The 21,184-nt window shown below is 47.0% G+C and overlaps 1 protein-coding gene across 7 annotated transcripts in view; it reads right to left on the bottom strand.

Moving 5' to 3' along the window:
- Positions 1 to 674: 674 nt before the first annotated feature.
- GRIP2 (glutamate receptor interacting protein 2) overlaps positions 675 to 21,184 on the bottom strand; it is a 249,071-nt gene continuing 228,561 nt past the window's right edge. For 4 of the 7 annotated variants that reach the window (XM_054280776.1, XM_054280780.1, XM_054280778.1 and 1 more), the window contains exons 18-24: positions 19,458 to 19,597; positions 17,183 to 17,359; positions 14,282 to 14,435; positions 11,264 to 11,384; positions 7,571 to 7,807; positions 5,237 to 5,383; positions 675 to 2,766 (exon numbers count right to left, since the gene is read on the bottom strand). In XM_054280776.1, the coding sequence (XP_054136751.1) occupies positions 2,569 to 2,766; positions 5,237 to 5,383; positions 7,571 to 7,807; positions 11,264 to 11,384; positions 14,282 to 14,435; positions 17,183 to 17,359; positions 19,458 to 19,597 (1,174 nt within the window). In that variant the 3' untranslated portion in view covers positions 675 to 2,568. Of the gene's footprint in view, positions 2,767 to 3,789; positions 5,384 to 7,570; positions 7,808 to 11,263; positions 11,385 to 14,281; positions 14,436 to 17,182; positions 17,360 to 19,457; positions 19,598 to 21,184 lie in introns of all 7 variants that reach the window. The other 3 variants (XM_054280781.1, XR_008483243.1, XR_008483242.1) reach the window with 3 other exon arrangements.

Raw genomic sequence — 21,184 nt, 5'->3', positions numbered from 1 at the left:
CCTGTGCTGCCCACACTGGGAGCAGAGGGAACAAATCCTCAATGCAAGGACACAAGAGCTGTGTTCTGGTTTCATGGCAGTCATTCCTTGGGATGTCTGGTTTCAGAGGTGGGGTGGCTACCAAATCCAGATCCCCAAGGCACCCCGCTGGAGCTGCAGGGTTCTGAGCACCAGATGGGACATCTCCTGCCAGCACATCATTCTCCCGGAGTTTTCTAACCCATCCCCAGGGATTAACCACAGCTTTGCAAACGCTGCCACGTCACGGCTGCCACGTGCTTTGCTGCGTCAGTGTTTTGTCACGGAGCAGCTCAGCTTTGAGCCAAGATTCCCCGTGTGGAAAAGCTGCAAGCAGTGCTGGAACCACATGCATGAGCATCTCCAGCTCTTGCTGTTAATAACCACAGCAAAATTATCTCCATGGGCACAGGGAAGGGAGCAACCCAAGTCCTGCTGCTTATGGTGAGTGGGAAGGGACAACACTGGTAGCCCTACAAACAGTGGCCTCCCAGCAAAACCCTCTGCATGGCCTCCCCCTTGTCCTCCAAAGTGTCTTACAAAATGTCCCCTGGCAAGTTAAAATGGGGCTGGAAGCAAAGCATTGCCTCACTATCATCCTCCAGCAGAAAGCAACACAAACCAAAATAAATGCATTTCATTTGCTTTTATTTAATTTAAAAAAAAGTCAAAGTCATTCCAATCCCATTTAAATACAGAGATTTACAAATAGGTCCAAAACAGGACTAAAATATTCTTTGAAATGCTGTACTTTTAAATATTGTGCTTTCATAGATACATAAGAAAATTAGCATATAAAAATACTTTACAAGGAATACACTCTAATATATGGATAAAAATACACATTTAAGTAATGCATTTCATCTTCATATCATTCAAAATGCATAGGAAGGGATACAAGTACCAAGTTTTTCTTCTTCCTCCTTTTTTTTTTTTTAAAGCCTTTAATAAAAGTCTTCATTAAAAACCTATGAGAAGCCCCAGTGAGCTTCCACTGCTCAGAATATTGCATATAAAAACACTTTCGGCCGCACTGTCAATGCTCCACAGTATCAATTATGGCACATTATCTAGCTGTGGCAGCAATGGTATGGGATATTGCATACTCAAAGAGAAAATGGCTACAATGACAAAGAGCTGGGTGGGGCCGTGCCTGGAAGGAACACCTGGATTCATTTGTGCTGTCACAGGGGCTGGAGGGGACAGACAGTGCAGGGACAAGTCCTGGCTCAGCAAAGCGACACACACGAGCTGTACACCCACCCAGCTCCCTCCACACACCCCCGGGTGCAGCTGGGGATGGAGGAACTGGAAGGGCAGGCAGGGAACGGGGGCAGTGGGCTCTGGAGATGCCATGTGTGACGGAGGGAGCTCTTGGACTCCATGGCCCAGGCCAAAAGGGAAAGAGAAGCTGCACGCTGCCACCAGGACAGGGACATCATCATAAAGTGCTAATGTGGGAAACAGGGCAGGCAATGCAAGCATCACAGCCCCTCTGCCACAGCCCCTCTGCCATGCAGGGCCGGGGCTCTCGGGCAGGAGGGGAGCGACCACAGAGCTACAAGAGACCAGCAACAGGCAAAGGGGCACACACCACCCAGCCCACAGGGACACAGGACACAACCCCACCCAACCAAGGGCTTATCATTCCTCTGCCTCAGGGGAGACAGCAAGGTTTCATTGATCCAAACCATCAGGGGCAGCCCTGGGAATTTCACTATTCTGCTATTTAATTCCAGACACAGGCCAGGTTTGCAAGCAAGACATCTCTGTAAGGTCAGACAAACAAGGGGGATTCAGGCAGGTACTCAGGGCTTTTAGCCTTGGGTATGGCCTCTACTCTGTCGTCACTACTGAGCACAGGTAACAACACTGCTCATGGGAATCAGCCACACAAGGTGCCTAATCCCACTACGGGGTGAGCCAGACCTAGGGGACAGTGTGGATAGGGCTGGCAGGAGACAGCTGAAAATACCAGTTTTTGCACAAGAATTGCATTTAGCCACTCTCAAGCACATTTTGAAGTGTCTTTTAACTGGCTCTCCCCACAGCCCTGCACTGGGAGTGCAAGGGGCTGCAGGAATTGATTTGCCAGGAGTGTTGAAAGGATGGAGCTGGGCACAACATAAAAGGAAAGGCATTTCAGTCTTGCTGTATGTGATTGACTGAGCAAACAAAGAACATAATAGCACCATGTGTGTTTGTAGGATGGCCAAGGCCTTTCAGGGTGAAGAGGATGTCGGAGGCAGGACCCTGCACGCTCGATGGCAGAAGCACAGGGGGATGCCCTGCCATGGGGGATGGCTGTGGATGCTCCTTCCTCCTGTTGGCAGTTTGTCCTGCTGCCATCACTGCCACAGCCCCAGACGCACACCCAGCTCCGACCTTGCCAGCAATATTTGGCGGTCTACAGGCTCACTGGAGACCCACCTCCCCACTTTCAGGTTATGGTACACAGAGCATTTACAAATACCAGTGCAAAAAATCAGGAAAAACACCCCAAATACCACAAGAGCTCAGCAGAGGCATCATCTGCTCTGCTCCTGCTGCTCAGAGCGTCTGGACACTCGCCTTGACCTCGGCGCTGCGGGGCACCTGTGCCAGGAGCTCTCTGTTCCCCTCCGAGGGAGCATTGGCAGCCAGTGCCAAGGGGTTCCGGCTAATCACCAGGTCCAGCTTATCTCCAGCCTCTGAAATCAAGGGAACGGCCAGACAGCAGTCAAAGTCTCTCGTTCGGACGCGGTTTACCTGCCAGGATGGATTTAGGACATGCCAGGGGAAGGAACAACAGAAAGATCATGTTTGTTAGTCAGCAAATGCAAGATTAGTGCTAAACCCCAGCTGGAAAATAATACACAACTCTTGAGAGTCCCTGATTCCAGGTTCACAATGGAGAAGAGCAGAAGCACCCCTTCCGAATGAGCAGCCATGCTTAGCTGAGGAGCAATCCAGTAACTGATAGAGGAAGGGGGGAAAAGTCTGGACAGGAATGAACCCTGACACTCAGTGCCTGGGGAAATATTACAAGTATAAAACACTGCAGGGCTCAAAACCACTTCTCCTGTTCAAGCCTGTAGAAAAAAAGTTGCCATTTTCCATTATTTTTTTGCCATAATGGCTTTTACTGGCCTTAAATTTGTGGTGCCAAGTATCCAGCACATAGAAAACAAATAAAGGCCTGAGGCTTCTGGCAACCATCTCCCACCTCAGCCAGAGGTAAACCCAGACTATACCAAACAATTTCTTCTTCCTCTCTCCCCATGTATATCCTTCATTTCACAGAGTCTGGACACATTTCATGTGGGCTCAGGAGGCAGCTGCAAATTCTCTCTGTAGGGTTCAACTGTGAAAGCAGTTTTTGCTGGCTCTTGCAGACCTTCGAGCACGTTTCTAGGCTGGGTCATGTGGAGAAATCACTCCAGCTCTCTCACCTACAGCTACCAGAACACTTGGGCTTGGTGCCATGACGGCTCTGGGACAGAGCAGGCTGGCAAACAGCACAGGGATGGGAAGGGGAAAAGGAAAAGGGAAAAGCAATTTCCCATATGCCTTTGGAGTGAACATTACCCTGGGCCAGGGGCTGCTTCCTTCTCTGGGTAAGGGCTGGCTATTTGGCTCCATACAACCCTTCCATCCCAAGCCCCTTCCCAGAATTAATGCATGCCCACGGTGCTGGGTCTGTGAAAGCAGCAGTGTTCCCCCACCCCAGCCAGTGTCCACTCAAAGACCCCAGTACTGCCCCTTACAGCAGAGGGACAGTTTCTAACCCACTTGTGAACAAGGAGAGATAAACCACAAGCTTTTTCTACCCCTGCTCTGTGCCAGCCAGGCAGCTCCAGTGCAGAAGTGCCACTAGTGCAATGCCATGCTCCAGTTAATCCATGCAGCCAAGAGGCAGAGGGTCTATGACAGCAGGGATGAGGTGTTTCGCTGGCCTTCGGGCACATCATCGTGCCCACAATCAGCAGCACTGTGCAGCATCCTCAGCAATGCAGCTCTGCACTTCTTGAGGGGAGTCACCTGTAGCAGGTCTGCAGTCCCTCGTTCCCAGCTCCACATGACAACGCGATGGCAGCACCTCGTGTGCCCGTAGGTGTGAGCTGTGCGGCACAGCGTGTGGAAAAAGTGTGTCCAAAGTCTCCATGCCGCTCAGTTTAGGATTTTGGGCACACCTCCCAGAGCACTTGGCACTCACAAAAAGCAGCACATCCAACACTGAACAGAAAGGCAGCCCAGAGCCTAATTAGCTTCTTGTTCATTCTTGCACCATCTTTTATTTGAAGCTGAGAAGGAATAATTGTATAGCAGCCAACTGGCGAGAGACCATAACAAGCTTAAACAAGGTTCCCCACAGTGCTGCCAGTCCTCCAGTTACCTGATGTACATAAAGTATTGGCTCTAATCCGACTGCTAAGAACCCCCACCTAGAAATTAGTAAAACTAAACATCTGAGTGTTTCCAAATATGGTCACAATATCTGCATTTCCAAATGGTAGCAATTTTTCCACAGAGGTTGCACTTCCTTCAGTTGCTGTTTGAGTTGCCTCAAAGCTAAAACAGTTGGTTTTCATCCACACAGAGCTTCTCTCCAATCTCCAAAACTCACCGGGCTTTTTCTGTCCCTCCAGTAGTCGATATTCCCAGGGCACATTTATTACAGACTGTGCTCTTGACCAGAGTTTTTATACTGTTCTGCATCAGCTATTTCAGATGAAGCATTTTTCAAAGAAAAATATTCATAAAAAAATACCTTGCTTGAAGGATGTGTTTCCTAGAAAACTTTTCTAGTTGTCAAAGGCATGCACAGAACTTCATGAACTTCACTTAATTCCACAAGGGGCTTCACAGGAACACATATTGGTCAATGCAGTCTGGTTCATCCAAAAAATAGGAGTAGGTTGAGGGTGAGGAAAGGAAGCAACACAGCTTTTTGCTTGTTTTGAGCTGTCCAAGCTCAAAAAGGCCAGTGCCAGAACAGACTGTGCCCTGGACCAGTGTAACCTAGGAGTACCACCTGGGGTACCACCTGAAGGTATACCTGGTGATTTCTTATTATAAAACACAGGTCCCTTTGAGTGTTGGTGGCTAAGAGCCAACCTAGTTGGCTATTACCTTTCATTAAAGTTAGTGCTGCCATGGATGGGTCTCACTTCTCTCTTCCTCTCAGCCACTCATTCACTCCGTCCCAGCCTCCAGAACTGCATTTTGCATTTATTACCTGAAGCACTCTGTCATATGGCTTGAGGCCACACTGATCTGCTGGCCCATCCGGACGGACCATATTTACATAGACACCTTTTTCTAGCAGGCCATCCGACAAACTGAATCCAAAGTCTTCGCTCTCCGGGTCTTTGTGCAGTGTCATCTGCAGAGGCAGAAAGAGAAGAAGCAGGTTTCAATGCAGCAGAGTAAGGAGGTGATGTACAGGGTTGCCAGGATGGGAGCAACATGAGCTATGTGTGCAGACCTACAGCAGTTCTGCTCTGGGTCTCATGGGCAGGTTTTTCTTAGCCTGGGCAGATAACACAGACTGAGCCTTATTTACCTGACACCATCACCACAGGAGAATTGCTTTGGTGACTGGCATAAAACCAGCCCCATGACAGTCTTTTGCTCTTGGATATGGAAGGAAACACAGGCAGTGTAATACAGACAGCACTCATGTTTCACCCCAAGAGCAGCAAACAAGTGTTTGTAATAGAGCATCGCCTTCCCTGGCTCAGGTTATGCTGTGTATCCTCTGGGTGTGCCAGACCAGCACATGAAAAATCAACATGTTTACTGGGAATTTTTAATGTAGTGAGTCAAATGTGAAGACAGCTTATTTTTAATACATCACTCAGCAGGAACATCTAAAATTCTCCATATTATCTACAAGTTATTTTCAGAAAATTCGTATCAGTAAGTGCTGATGCTCTGAGGAGAAGAAATGGGCAACCTCATCATCCTTCCCTTGGGCATGTCATGTTTTGGCCTTTTCCAAAGGAGAGGAGCACTGCTGGCAGTGTCTTACCATAGGGTAACACTGGGAACCAGGGACAACTGATTCCCCAACACTTCCAAAATCTCCCCTTGCCTCCCATGAGCTGGGAGTGAATCTCTACCATGCCTGTGCTCTAGGCTGAGTGAGCCTCATGGATCTGCAGTCCTGGGGAAGGACAATGCTCAAGATGACACACAGGAGCATCCCACCTGGTCTCACCCTCATTTCCAAACACAGCCAACACCAGATGCTCCAGCAGAATGAAGAGTCACAGAATCACAGAATCACAGAAATTCAAGGCTGGAAGAGACCTAAAAGATCATCAAGTCCAACCCGTGTTCTAACTATTCAGCTAGATCATGGCAGCAAGTGCCACATCCAGTCTTTTTTTGAACTCCTCGAGGGATGATGACTCCACCACCTCACTGGGTAGATGATTCCAGTATCTGACCACTCTTTCTGTAAAATACTTCCTTCTTAATTCTAACTTGCATCTCCCTTGACGCAGCTTGAGACTGTGTCCTCTTGTTCTATCTGTTGTTGCCCAGAGAAAGAGACCGACCCCAACTCACCACAGCCACCCTTCAGGAAGTTGTAGAGAGTGATGAGGTCGCCCCTTAGTCTCCTTTTCTCCAGGCTAAACAACCCCAGCTCCCTCAATCGTTCTTCATATGGCTGGTGCTCCAAGCCCCTCACCAGCCTCGTTGCCCTCCTCTGGACACACTCAAGCAACTCAATGTCCCTCCTAAAGTGAGGGGCCCAGAACTGGATGCAATACTCCAAGTGAGGTCACCCTATAACATGCCTTATTACATAGCTCTTCTCCTTTAGGTACCCAGGAGTTTTATTTAAAGACACATTTGCCATGCCCTGAAGGGCAAAAGCAGATCAAACATGAAAAAGTTGTTTTTTCCAGCTAGCATAACTGCAGGTTTCATTCTGAAGTCACATTAGGAAAGAAAAAGGCAATCAAATTTTTGAAACCTCTCCAGCTCCCTTCCCTGCTTGCACTCTACATCAGCAGCTTCTACAGTTAATTACTTTTCCTAATTACCATTGCCTTGCACAATGGTTAAACTGGCTACATTCAGCTGGATGCTGAAATCAAACCAGTACCCCATCACTGAAGTGGAGTGGAAGCAGAGGGAAGTAGTTTTTTATTTGAGAAGTGGCCTACTAAATGGAGTGTACCACAGGAAAAGAGCTGATGGGTCTCCAGGGGGCCACACTTTGAGCTCTCTCACTTTTATCTGGAGCACCAATTAACAAATGCCAAAACACAAGGGTCTGGAAATCTTCTATATAAAGAGAAACAGCAAAGCCCAGGCTTGAACCCTGCTGAATGATGGCAGCTAAATCCCATTACTCTTCCGAAGGCGCTCCTTCATCTTAATCTGACCTTCTGGAAACCTTTGCAGCAGACCTTGGTGAGGGCCAGCTTTAACAAGGAACAGTTTCTGGGGGTCCCTCTGAGCAAAGCAGATTTCTTACAAGGTTGCAAAGGTTCTGGAGCTTTAACCACTGAGCTACTGCAGTGCCACAGTTACACCCACCCTTGGCGACACAAACCTTGTGAAACTCAAGGGGGGTCGGGGACATGATTTCCTGCATCTCCTTCTCCATCTTCTTCATGTCCAGGTTCCTCTCGTTCTTCTTGGCAGGGGAGCTGCTGCCCTCCGTCTGTCCGTCCGTGCAGCTGGAGCTGGCTTTCCTCAGCGGGCTCATTCCCGAGGGGTTGACAGAGTCCAGGAGCAGCTTGCTGCCCTCCAAGCCCAGGTTGTGCACGCTCCCTGTCATGATGGACGCCTGCAGGGCGAGGGCACAGCGTCACTCTGCTGAGTCAGCAGCAGCAAGAGCGGGACCAAGCGGCCACCAAAGCGCCACGGACAACACGGCGGCACCGCTGCTCCCATTAATCAGAAAATAAACACCAAGAGGCTCTTCCTGTTGGCTGTAAGAGCCTTTCCCAGACCTTGGCAGCTTGCTTCCAGGTCTATGGCTGAGCCACTTTGTGCTCTCCACTCCCACCCCAACAGGGAGCTAATCTCAGAAGGAAGCATTTGTGAAGCACTGCCTTATTTTTCCATGAGCCCTTCTACACCAACTGGGCCACGCAGGCCTCATCTTGTGCATGAACCATCTTGAGTCAAGGAGGATGAATGCACCATTCTCAGGGAGTTCCCAGAGGAGCCAGTGTCAGCCTGGCTCTCCAGCCTACCTCTGCAGGCTGCGGCTCCTCTCCAGCATCACACAGTGCTGGCAGTGGCCCAGGGGAGCCAATGCCTTGGACTCCACTGAGGGCAATTCAGCACAAAAATTAGGATTTTATCTGTCAGTAAATAGGAGCTGTAACTGAGCAAAATTGAGTTAAAAATAAGAAATTAAGTAGTATTTAAACCTGGTCATCCTTGATAGCATCCATTAAAAGATGTCCCTGAGTAGATTGGACTCCATTTGGCAATGCTTTTCACTAATGTGATTATGTTGATCAAAGCTAACGAAGGAGTCAAGAATCCAGTCTGTGGAACCTCAGCTGGCTCCAGGTCATAGAGTCCATTTAAACAGTGTAATGAAACCTGTAATTTCAAAGTTCAAGTTCAAAGGGTCTGCAGTGCCAATAAATGTCAAAAGGTAGAAGAAATTAAAGTATGGAGCAGGCAGCAAAATTCTTCAACACTAAATGTGGCAAGTCAAAGAGCAATTGTTCCTGTGCACAGGGGAAATGTCATCCAACTAAATCTCTAATCAAGACCCTCCAGCTCTTTGCTCCAAGGTGGAACAAAGGCAAATAAAATGAATTATGGTAGCAGTAGGAAAATGCCAGCACTACCCACGTTATCCTAAAAAGGGTTGGATAAAATACAGAAAACCTTTCATCTTTGCACTTTTCAGGTCTTCACACATGACTTGATCAGCTCAAGTTTGGGCAAAACTCAAATACCTGTTACGTGGAAGGACATTGACTTACCACATACTTGAAAGGCAGACTAACAAACAACAGCACAGCCAGCCAGGGTACATCTGGTCACTGCCCTCTGGTAGCCTCAGCCCCCAGGGTGATGTGCTGAGCTGTCCCAGCTCTGCAGAGCCAGGGAGAACAGAAAGGTCTGTGCACACCATGCCACTGCCCTCTCCCACAGGCTGCAAACACCCAACCAACCAGGACCCAACAGCACTGGGCTCCTTCTCCATCTTCACGGCATTTAAATCCTCCTTGCAGCATCATAAGCAATTTCCTAAAGTTTTCCATCAGCTTTAGGTTTAGTGCAGCAAAAAGGGCAACTCCAGACTTCTCCAGCCTGTGGCTGCTCTGCATTATTTTTCCCATGTCTTGGCTGCCCTCAAAGCAAAGCAGAGACACACACTTTACTGTAAAAAGCCTGTTTCTTCCCGTACTCATAGCCTGGAATTGGATTCTGACTGTGTGTGAACCTGTTTCTGGACTATCAGGAGTCACCTTGCATGACTCCTCTTCTTATTTAAAATAAAAGTATGAAGGGCCTTTTTTTAAAAAAAAAAAATACAAACAAGTCAAATCTCTGACTGTCATGAAATCACAGGAGGCTGAGTGCTGGGGCTAAGAAAGCTGCAATATAGCAAAGGCCCCAGTGAGCTCTGCACATCCCACAGCACACTTCACAAAGACTGAGCACATGGAGAGGGAGGAAAGGATCAGTAGTATTTTGGATTTGATAAAAGGGGAGTTGAACCCAACAGATTCCTGCTAAAACTAGAGCACTTCCCTTCTGTCCTCAAAATTTTCAAAATATTCCTGAAACATGCTTAATACACAGAAACCCTGAAGGTGCTCAGCTTTCAGTAAGATTCCTTTAAATGTTTAAAAACATTTCTATAACTATCAAGCTCCAAACAGCATGAAACAGCAATTGCACCACAGATCCCTGGAAAACAAATCACAGTCCAACAAATCCTGTCTTTTGTATTTAAATACCAGCAGAAAAGAAATATTTATGCATCATTTTAGAGAGGCACTTTCTCTTAAGCAGTCATCAACTGCTGTTCAGAAAGGCTGAGAACAGCTGCCTAAACTCATTTCTAAATACATTCAGATCCAGGAAATACATGATCAAGGGAAAAAGTTATAGTCTGAGAGGGCTGAGGATTTGGGATTTTGAGTGTGTTGTGGGATTTTTTAAGTCAGCATTTTCTTAAGCAGTTAGGATAATAAAAACAGCATTCCATGCTTCAGCACAATAAATTTAATTGAGATTTCCTCCTCCACTTACAGTTGCTAAAGGATCAAGGAGGAAAGAACAATTAGCAAGTCCCTTGTCACAATACAAACCAAAACAGGACTTTCCTCTTCGACCTTCAATTAGTCAGAAGTTGCCTTTTTTTTCTCTGAGGCCTCCGCAATAGGCAAGTGTACAGAAAACCAGTCCCACTGGGAATGATGCAGGGCACGACCCAGAGAGTTCTCCCCAGTCCCCTGCACCTGGAGGGCACAGGGAAAGATGGTCCTATGGGGTCCTGCTCCTTTGTTCAGGCTGTGGAAGCTGAACTAGGGAAGGGAGCAGCACAGGCCCCATCCTGCCAGGCAGGTTTGCTTCCTGCTGCTCACAGTCTCAAGGGGGCCCTTTATTTGCATCCCATGACTTAGAAATCCAGGCTCCTCATCCTATAACCGGACACAATAACATGACCTCCAAAGCATTTTGGATAAAGAAAAGAGAAAGTGGTTTGTGAAGAGAGGAAACACCTTTATTTCTGCAGGAAGCAATTACTTTCTCAGATTTTTCCATGGGGAAGGCTGTCTGAAAAGCTTCCAATCACCTAATTCACTGAAAGTTTCCGGCAGAGTGACAGCTGAATGCAAGGTACGTGTGTCTGTCGGCACTTGAAGCAAGCCAAGCTCCAGTCCCAATGGGGGCCTGCCAGGCTCCTCTTGCTTGGCCTTCAAGTGCTTTGGACAGACAATATCTTTCCAAGCAGAGGGTTTACCACTGGATGGGGAAGGCTTGCCAACAGTCATGTGAAGATTATTGGCCAGCAACAGTTCGTGAAAAGGGCGTGGAGTTCCTGGCAGGCAAGACATGGGCTCAGGGAAAGAGCACACACAAGCAGATGTCTAATGAGGCAGAGTTACCCATTAGCACAAAGCCTGACAGGAATTAAACCCAAACCCTTCACACCACTGGCAGTTAAGGGATGTTATGGGCAAGTAACATCTGGGGAAACAGTCTAACATTGATGGAAATAGCAAAACAGTCAGGTCAGCAACAAATTCAGAAAGTGATTTACCTCAATCTCCCTCAAAAGTTCAGACTGGCCGCATGTTTCCAAATCCTCCAAAGCTTCTCCAAAAACACGCCAAAAATTGTCCTCATGAGTGGTCTCAAGGCCATTTTGGCGGTTGGGGTATCTGTTGTAACGTAGGAACCAAATATTGTCAGCACTCTTCTGCAGCGGGGTGAAAGCTGCAAGGCTACAGCAAGTGTCTCACCAGTAAAAGCAGACTTGAAGAATCTTCATATACAAAAGCAAACAATATGAACTTTTCAAACAAGAGTCCACATACGAGACCTCCATGCATTTACTAACGGGGCAAGTGTCCTTCAAAGGAAGCATTAAGTTGGTGTAGTAATGTCAAAGTTCAAAGGGTAAATTAAAAAGTGCCTGTAGGAAGATTGTAGGTTTAGGAAGACCTTTTGGTGAAATAGAGAAGTAAAAGAAAAAAGGATGCATTATGGGTAAACCAGGAGCCTCAGAGACTGTTAGTACAAAGGCTGATGGGATAGAGCTCAGATCTGAGACACAGAACACCTGAGAAGAGAGAGAAAAACACAGAGGGTAACAGACATGGTGAGAAAATGATAAATACATTAGGTCTCTATGAGAGTAAATAATGCAAAGATGTATATAAAAAATGACTGCCCTGGGCTGGACAAGCAAACGCACACTACAGCCAGCAGTACCAACAGTGTCATGTACAACCCATACAAACCGAGTTTCATTTGCTTTGGGATGGCCAGGGAACTGAGCTGTTACTTTCAGGAGGTCTCTCTTTTTTTTGCTGTATAACAGTCTTGGCACTTACAGCTGTGTAAAGTTTGCCATCAGTTCTGTCTACAACAGAGAGTAAGGTTAGAGAGAACCTCTCTCAAGCTGGTACAAACACACGTTAACGTGACCACTGTGTGCTGGGGGTTCTGCAATTCCCCACCTTGGCAGCTGCAGCACTTTTTATCTCTGACCACAAGCCAGGGTCAATTCTCATATCTCCAAATCAAACAGCAATTAAACATGGTGAAATCCTCTGAACAAAAAAGCAGGTGATGCTGGACACTGCTTACTGAACACCAGACTGCAAAACTCAGACCACCAGTGCTCTGTTTCACAGGAGCCTCTTGAAGGAAACTCTCTGTGGTGTTAAATCAAGACCACAATAAACCCATTAATGAGTCATGGGAAGAGCCCCAAGGGGACAGTGATATTGGAGCAGCCCTAATGCATCTTATACATCTTATAAGGAGCTGCATGGATGATGCTCCAGCTCTGCACCTTGTAGTAGTATCTTGCATGGTTTAATGGTCTTCAGCTCCACAGACAGGAAGGGAAACTCATCCACCACAGCCACTCAATAAAGTCAAAACATTTTACTTGAGAACATGTCACAGAGAGCTTGGCCTCCATTAAATATATAATGACCCATTTTTGCTTTTCCAGATGTTTAATGACTGCAAAGTCTTTAGCACACACTTTCCCTTTGATCCATGTTTAAATGGGAGTCTGTAGCAGGCAGAAACTCACTCACACACCCTTTTGCTCCTTGTGGGATCATGGACTTCCTGAAGAGAGCAGTACATGACATGGCTTATTGTATTTTAAATTCACCCCCTATCTTTCATCAGCTTTTAAAGGACAGTAGCCTTTATGCCAGGCAGAAAGGTCAAATAAACACCCAGCAAGACTTTATAAAAACAAACCAAAATTTCCCCCAAAAAGGAATTTTTTTATTTTTTCCCCTTACTCATTTCCTTCCTCTGCTCCCAGGTTCCCAAAGAGGCAAATGTCCCTTCTAGTTACCAATCTTGCCTCTCAGAGCAGCAATACACAAACACATCCAGGACAGAGATGAATCAGAATGGGCTCTCACATCACTGGGTCAGCAGGTTCTTCCAGGCTAAAGGCTGTCAGGGTTTGTTTTTCTCTTTAATAAAGAGGGCTCAGCAGCATGAACCATCTCACTTGCACTTTGACATCAGGGCTTGGAGTCCTCATTAGGGACATGGGGGTTTCAAGGGCTCAGATTTGCCAACTCCAGCTGCCAGCAGCCTCACCGGGAGGGAGCAGTGACCTCTGTGAGCTGGCTCTTGCTGAGAGGCAAAACAAGAACAAAGTCTCCAGCGCTGCCAGCCTTCCTGCCAGCTTGATCATCTTTAAATAGGTGGAAATGGCCATGAGATGTTCTAAGGGTTTTGTTTGGACAAACAAAAGTTAAGGAAAAAAGATAGGAGAAAAAAGAACCGACAGTAACAACACGACACACACAACTGTGGGGACTCTGGAGGATGTTGAGGGGAGGGAAGTTTTGAAGCAATGGGGCTTTTCCATTATGTGTGGCTTAGTGAGGGGCAGCCTGTGGCCAAGGCAGATCCAGCAGGATTTCCACCCAAAGCGCAGGGCAGCTGCAGCTGCCTCCCTGAACTCAGGAGGTGTCACAGCATTTTCCCCATGCTGACTGAACTGGGGATTAATTTGACCAGGTCCACTGAGTACAGCTTTTTTTGAAGTGTTGGAAGAGCCAAAGTGTGATGGAGAGAGAATCCAGCCAAAGTTTTGTTAGATTTTAACATGGATATGCAGCCTCACACTGGTCCTCCAAGGGTTTGGTTGGCCTCTTTTGCTTTGTGACACTGAGCTGGTGTGAAGCTGCATCCCTACTCAAAAAAGCCTGGCCAACACATAGAGGGACAGCCCTGACCATGTCTATTTATTACACCTAAGCTACAAAAACTGCAGCCTTTACATGGCAGGAGTAAGAAACATGGTAGGAACCTGTGGTCCATGCAGTTGAGACCACCCTAACTCCAGACACAAAATGTCACCTGGCCATGGCAGAGCTGTCACACAGCTACACTCAGGGTAACCTGGCAATGGGGAGGTGGCCCAGCACAGCTGGTGCACCACCAGCATCCTTCCCCACAGCTCCCTGATGCCAAGTGGGACATTACTGGCCACCCCATCACATTCCCATGTCCCCCTGTCCCTGTGCCTTGACACTCCAGACACCTCCATCCTCCTCCCACCTCTCCGTACCTGCCGGGCTTGTCCCAGTCATCTTCACTGAAGCTTCCATCCATGTAGGGGTAGCTTTTCCTGGGGTCTGCTGGAGGGGTGCTGCTCTTCTGCCTGTTGTGTCTCCACTCGTGTGGATGGAGGGCTATGCCAGCAGCCTGGGGTATGTAGGTACCTAGGGAAGCCAGGAGTGGAGGAAGAGAGAGGGCAATACCTGGTCAGAAACCCCAAGTGGAGTAGGACATGCAGAGCCAGGAGAGCCTCCTTCCCTAGGTCCCAAAAGTGAGATCACATGGACTGCACACTTTCCATCTCAGTTCTTCCAGTCTCTTCTGGCTTTAACCAAAGCAGCTTCTCAGGATTTTGACATGGGATGCCCCATTTCTCCTTTTTTCCCCTGCTTCCCAGTAGTTTTATGGTGTGGGTCTGGGATCCACAGACCTGGGAGTACACATACACACAGAGGCAGATCCTGCCTCCAGCCAGTGCCAGCTGTGGTTAATAGCTCCTGTTTCCACACTGAACCCAGCAGAAATTATGTAGTTGAATCAGTCACCTTTAAATACAACAAGTTCTTCAAAGGGCAAAGGGAAGATCCTGACAAGCTTCCCTCAGTGGTGGTGATAAGGAAAAATCAGCTCTTACCCCTAAGAGCTGCCAGCCAGTTCTCTCAGAATTCCCATGTCTTTGGGATCAGCTGGTGCAGATATAGGAAGCTGCTTCAGGGATGTGTGTGTGAAAGGCAAGGAATAGGAGAAAAACTCTGCTGGCTTGAGAGCAGAGGAGGCTCATCTATATCACATTTGACAGGAGATCAATACAGAATGTTAGTATGAAATCAGACAAGTTTCACTACATCTGCCTCCATAGACTTTTCCATACTGCAGTGTATTACTCCAGAGATGAAAATCCATCACTACCAAGTCACAAGATCCTCAAATCTCATGAGAAGATGCCTAAACAGAAAACTTCCAAAACAGACCATTCCTCAGCAGTGTCAGTGTCATCTGCAGTAGAAATAAATCTCCTGAGTCCCCTGCCCACCTCCTACTGCCCATTCAGTGTTTCAGAGAAATCCTCAGAGCCTTTCCAAGAAGCACCATATGCTCCCATCACACACTGTGCCAAGCAAACAGGAAGAAGTAATGGAGAAACATGTAATTAAGGGAAACTTGATGTCCTAAACTGCTAAGAGCACTGGAAATACCCAAAGACAATGCCAACACTTTCTCTGAAAATGCCAAGGCCTGTTATTTCATTCAACTGATTGTTTCCTCTGTGTGTTTTTAAAGGTTAGACTTCTCTGCAGAAAGCCCCAGGAAAATTGCTTGCCAACATCTTCCAGCAGTGGGAAGCACTCACTGCCTGCCAGAGCAGGACAGGGGCCCTGGATGCAGGTCTCTGCAGAGGGTGGGCAGCAGATCTGGGCTGGGCACAGGGGCACGTGTCCAGAGCAGTCACTTGGAGTCATTATAGATTCACCTCCTCCTTCCAGACAGAAGGGTGGGATCCCTGGGATTCAGAGCCACCTGGTGGCATGTTCCCACCAGGCCCAGCACAGCTTCCCTGCCAAAATCCTTCCCTGAGCAATCTCCTACTGCTGTGGATGAACCTAAAAGCCTACAAGGCTGCAGAGCTTGATCTGTAGTTCTCCATTTGGGGTGTAACCCCCAATCTCCAGGCTCTTTGATTCACAGGTTTCCCTGCAGCCTGCCTTCTGTGCCATCCCATGGGCAACCATCCATGCCCTTCTCCCTACCTTCCAGCACCCCCTTCCCAGCCAGCACCACTGCACCACCATGCAGCCAAATGCAATTAGCAGGGAAGACAAGAGAGCCCCTTTAGCAAAGTTGCAGTGTGTGGATCTTGGGCAGCCTGGCACCAGCCCGGCTCCCTGGGGTGCTGTGCTCAATTACTTGTTCTCAATTTACCGGCAAAGCAATCACTTGCCAGTGTCCAACTTGTGTTAACATTCAATTAGATGGAGAAGGATTGCAGCATTACGAAGTCCAGGGGATTCCTCCTTAATGAAGCCTCCAGTCCCAACTGGGCTCCCTAATTAAGACTTCAGATGAAGAGAGGCTGAAGGAAGACGCAGGGATAGGGAAAGAGACACCTGGGCAGTGCTGTCCTTTGAACTCAGCCAGAGTGCAGTGAGCCCAGCACACTCACACTTTGCAGCAGCACCAGGCAGCATCCCTCCCTGCTTTCACATTCTGCTCTGGACAGGAGCCTTTCCACCAGTTTCCTGTTGTGTGTTGATTCAGGATTTTGGTTTGTTTCAACACGGGTGAATGCTAGCTTACATCACTAAATCTGAACTGGTATAACTATTTTCCAGGACTTTTCTCCAAGTAAAAATATATTCCCATAGAGTATCCTCTACTCCAGTTTCACATCTGCTAGAAGCTACAGCTGAATAAACCTGACCTTGAAGAGATGTGTTCATCTGATCACTCACTAGAGAGAGATACTTTCTTGTAGTATTACTTTAATTATTTTGTTAAGCAAGTGCTTCTAGTCACAAGACATTCTAGTGGATTTTAAAACATCCTGAAGAGGATTATTATGTCCTACAAGGCCTCTCTGGAGAAATAAAAGTAAGCTATGGACCAAATACTCTGTAAAACATATGGCCCTTACAGCACTTTATAATTCTCTGATTATGAGAATTATAAAGTGCTGTAATGGCTTTGAAAATTATGAGAACAGTGTGATGCCATATAAGCCAGAACAAATGTGCCAATAAAAGCCTAAAGAGATACACCAATTCAAAGCACCACTTGAGTGCATTCTGAAATGTATTCTGTTCCTTTCTGGAAGCAATAGGCCGTACAAATGTGGTCAGGCCACAGGCTTTGGCTCCTGTTCAGAGACAAGACCCAGAGCAGAGACCCCTAAGAAAACAAAACCCTGCCTTACCTTGGCTTCCATACCCAGCATCAATGGCAGAGCCATCCCAGGACTCCACAGTATTGTCCACGCTTGGAATTGTGGTGGAGTATATCTCAGACAGCTTGCTAGTTTTCTGGGAGTCTGTCAGGTCATCTTCTGGGTCACTCACTTCATTTATGCTCCCCGACTTCTTTGGGTAGGATTCTGCAACCAGAACATCCTGCTTTAGAGGCACGAAGAGCAAGCCTCAGGCAAAAGCTTATGCTGACATGGGAGCAAGGCCAGGTACTGCAAGTCTTTAAAGTACCTCTTTAGCTCTTCAAAAGTAGCTGAGAAAGTCATGTGCAATGAAGCTGAAAGGATTTAATGCATTACTCTTATCTCAAGCTAAATCAAGAAAAAAATGCCTTTCTGAGTTTTTAGCACATGGAATACAAGGAGCAGCCATGGGGATTTGAGGATTACCACATATGAGAGAGTTGGGACCTAATCTCAATTCACAAGCACATCTTCCTGTACATTTGGAAGCTTCCTCCAAACAGCCTTGCCCAGAGAAGTGTTGGCTCCTGCAAGCAATACCCTGTAGCTTCTCTGGACTCAGAGGGCCTCCTTTATACTCAGAGCAGCACCAGGGCAGGTGCTGCCCTCAAACTTGGCTACAAACAGTTGTTTTAATTAGACTCCAATGACAACCACCACTGCTGACGTTACAGCCCTCTTCCACAACTGTACAACCTCAGAACTCAAAGCTGATCACCACCTCTCCAGAGTCTCCCACACATGTGACAACAGTGGAATTCCTGGGTGTGGTATTTTGAGGCAGAATTCCCCCTGATCAGTGATTGGAAAATGGGAGCTGAATGTGAATGATGAAGCTCAGACCTTCCCTTTCATTATTTTAGTGCTAACAGGCTCTTATTATCATTATATCAAATTTCCTTTCAGGCAAAAGCTATGCAAAGAATGGTTTCTCAGCACAAGCACTTCTTTGTACTGAATATTTTAAAGTCCTTGTTGATTAGATATCTTGTTAGCCATCCACACCCTGGATCTCTGACCTGAGGGATAAAAAGCCCTCTGAAAGTCTGCATTTGTCAATGAGGACAGATTATTTTACCAAACAAAGCCTGGTGTCCTGAAAGTCCCTATTTTCCAAGCCTTCAAAAGATTGCTCACCATGATTAACTCAAGATTACCTTGAAATTTCAATTACACCTGCTTCATTCTCAGAATGATTAACGAGTTTCCAACAGGCACTTGCATGTCAATTATTTCACCAAGTGCCTGTGATAATGCTAAGTGTCAGCAGGGGGAGAAAAGAGCATTTTAGACCAAAGACCAAGACATTTGGCAACAGGGGAAGAGACTGGGGCTTCTTGAAGAGGAATCAACTCCCCAGCTCTGTTTCTATTTGCTACATCCCTGCTCCCTGCCCACTCTTCATCCATTTGTAAAACAGGTGCATTGCCACATATCTGCAAACTGCTTTGAGGTCTATAGGGGTTCTATGTTTAAGAGTGATTCCACTTTTTCAGATGAAGGACAGGCTATGCTTGCTTAGAAAAGTTTATCTCTTGATTTCTTCTAATTCCCACAGCACTGTGGGCCATTGGCTGGGTAAGTCCAGCCAAATCTACAGACTGCAGAAGCGTATGCTTCTGATTTTTTTATACTATGTCAACAACACCTTCAAAGCCACAGGGAGCTTGGCAAAGAAATCAGAAGGGGATCCCTAGAATGAAGTTAGATGCTTTGAAAGATGATCTTAGAACCCCAAGCCAAGAAAAGAAGTGTAAGAGATTTATTGTCAATAAATCTAAAAATTTGACAAATTTATTGTCAACTGTTTTCAAAAAGTTGAATTAAAGATTGGGGATGTGTGGGAAATTCATGGATTCTCCCAAATCAGAGTCTCCTTGCTCATTTAGCAGGGTTACATTTTTAAAAAAATCCCATATTCTTATACTTCTAAAAGTAACTTCTGCTTCACTTCTGTAAGAAATACCAACACAGACAGGGAAGCAACAACAGTACAAGGTTTCAATCTGAACTAAAAATTACTGTTGCCAATAAACCTGCTGTTTCATCTCTTCCCATCACCACAGAGAGGCTTTGGGTTGCCTTTCTTTCATCTGTGAGTCTGAATTTCAAGAAACACACGTGTTTTCCCATATGCCCATGACCCCACTGCCTCATCCCACCTTCCACAACAGGACAGAAACCCCCCAGCAGTGCCGGCTCCATGGCCCAGGGTCCCTGCTGGGGTGAGCCTTCCCCCTCCCCACCCAGCTCCTCCACTCACTCTCTGTCTGCTTCTTGATCTTGAGGGTGACGGTCTCTCCTGCCATCTGCAGCAGGTGGATGGCCTCGCTCAGCGGTTTGCCCTTCAGGCTCACGTTGTTGATCGCCAAGATCCGGTCCCCGACATGGATGGCTCCGGTTCTGGAGGGAAAAGGCACTGTCAGGAACTCCAGAGAAGCAATTCTTCTGGAGGACAGGACATTCAGCTCTTGCTGGAAGAAATTAACACTTTAAAATTTGTCTTTGTTCCCTCTTGGTACACTCTATAGCTGTGAATTCCTCTTCACCACATACCAGGAATCTGGATCCTCCCCAGCTTCCATGTGCACAGACATACAAATACACATGGGAACACATGGCCTCCTCAAATTCCAGGCCCCTTGGGAACTGGGAATGCAGAGCAGCTTAGAGACAAAACACTTCAATGCATCGGGGTTAAAACCACAAACATTTTCAGTATGTGGAGTCCAACACAGTCATCAAACATGGAACTGAAGGACATGATCACCCTGATGGAAAGAAATTATGAGACAAACCTAGAAACCTATTGGAAAAAACCCAAACCAAAACAGCTCAACAAAATTGCTCATGTGTGTGCAAGCATGAGCTGAACCAGCTGCAGTTAATGGTGTGCTTAAAGCTCACCGTACTCAGCTACACCCCTGTGACTTTCTCCACCAGCTCAGGAAGAGGCTGTGTTTCATTGCTCAGCCACATTCCAGCACTGGCTATTGCTCTCACCTAGACAAATCCTCAGGCTTCAACAACAGGCATGAGGAAACTAACAAGTCATGGCAATTCTCTCCCTTCTCCATCCTTCCCCTCTGTCTGCTCACAGACAAAGGCTCACTTTACCTCTTCCCAGTGAAGCTCTGGGAGGAGCAGGCAGGGCAGGATGTGTCCACTGCCACTGCCAAGCCTGGAGCTGGACTGAGCTTCCCAAACTCACCCTCCAGCTCCCAAATGCCAGCACACGAGAGCAGCAACCACTCCCTCCTCAAGTACTGTGGGAGTTCTGCTATCAGGAACCTTTGTGATGGAGTCAGGAGGAGATGAAAATCTGGACTGCAATATCTTTTTGTCCTTTTTGGGTTTTTAGCAACTTGTCTCCCTCGGGTTGCATCTCCAAACTGGACTGCAGACAGTTCCTGCAGAACTGGAATTTGATATATCAAGGCAGGTAAAACAGCTGCTTGGCTTTCCCCAGAATATCACAGTTCTGTAGACACATTGCTGTGAAACATCCAGTATAAGTACATCAAATCAGGAAATGCAGCCAAGCAGCAGGCAGGACTGCTCAGGCTTCTGCTGCTGCTGAGGAACTCAGCAGTGCCATGATGGTCCCACCAGCCACTAGATGTCCGTCTTGTCCCACCCAAATCAGCCTGGAAAAGCTGTCAGGGAAACAAACATTTCTGTGTTCAAACAAATTACAGATTACAAATTACAGATGAAACTGGGACTGGAGGATTTGTCCTAAAAGTTTCATCTATTGTAGTTTAAAAAATCAAACTAAACTGCTGGCAGTTTACAGAAGATCCTTTTCTCACTGCAGTGCTTCAGCATTCAAGGTTTCCTGCTGTCCCAAAGGTTTCCCAGCATGGGAACACATCCATCCAAGACACCAGCCTAACCCAGCCCTGAACAACATGATGGCTCTGCAGTAACTGTGAAAGTGTCTCAGCAGGGAAAAATACAGAAACAATTAAAGAGAAAGGTCATGTTCAG

This window comes from Melozone crissalis, unplaced genomic scaffold (genome assembly GCF_028551555.1).
Source record: "Melozone crissalis strain CALT ecotype California unplaced genomic scaffold, PUWL_Pcris_2 ptg000029l_1, whole genome shotgun sequence".
Classification (NCBI taxonomy): Eukaryota; Metazoa; Chordata; class Aves; order Passeriformes; family Passerellidae; genus Melozone; species Melozone crissalis.
The sequence above is the reverse complement of the archived record's forward strand: the minus strand, read 5'-3'. Positions and strand labels throughout refer to the sequence as shown.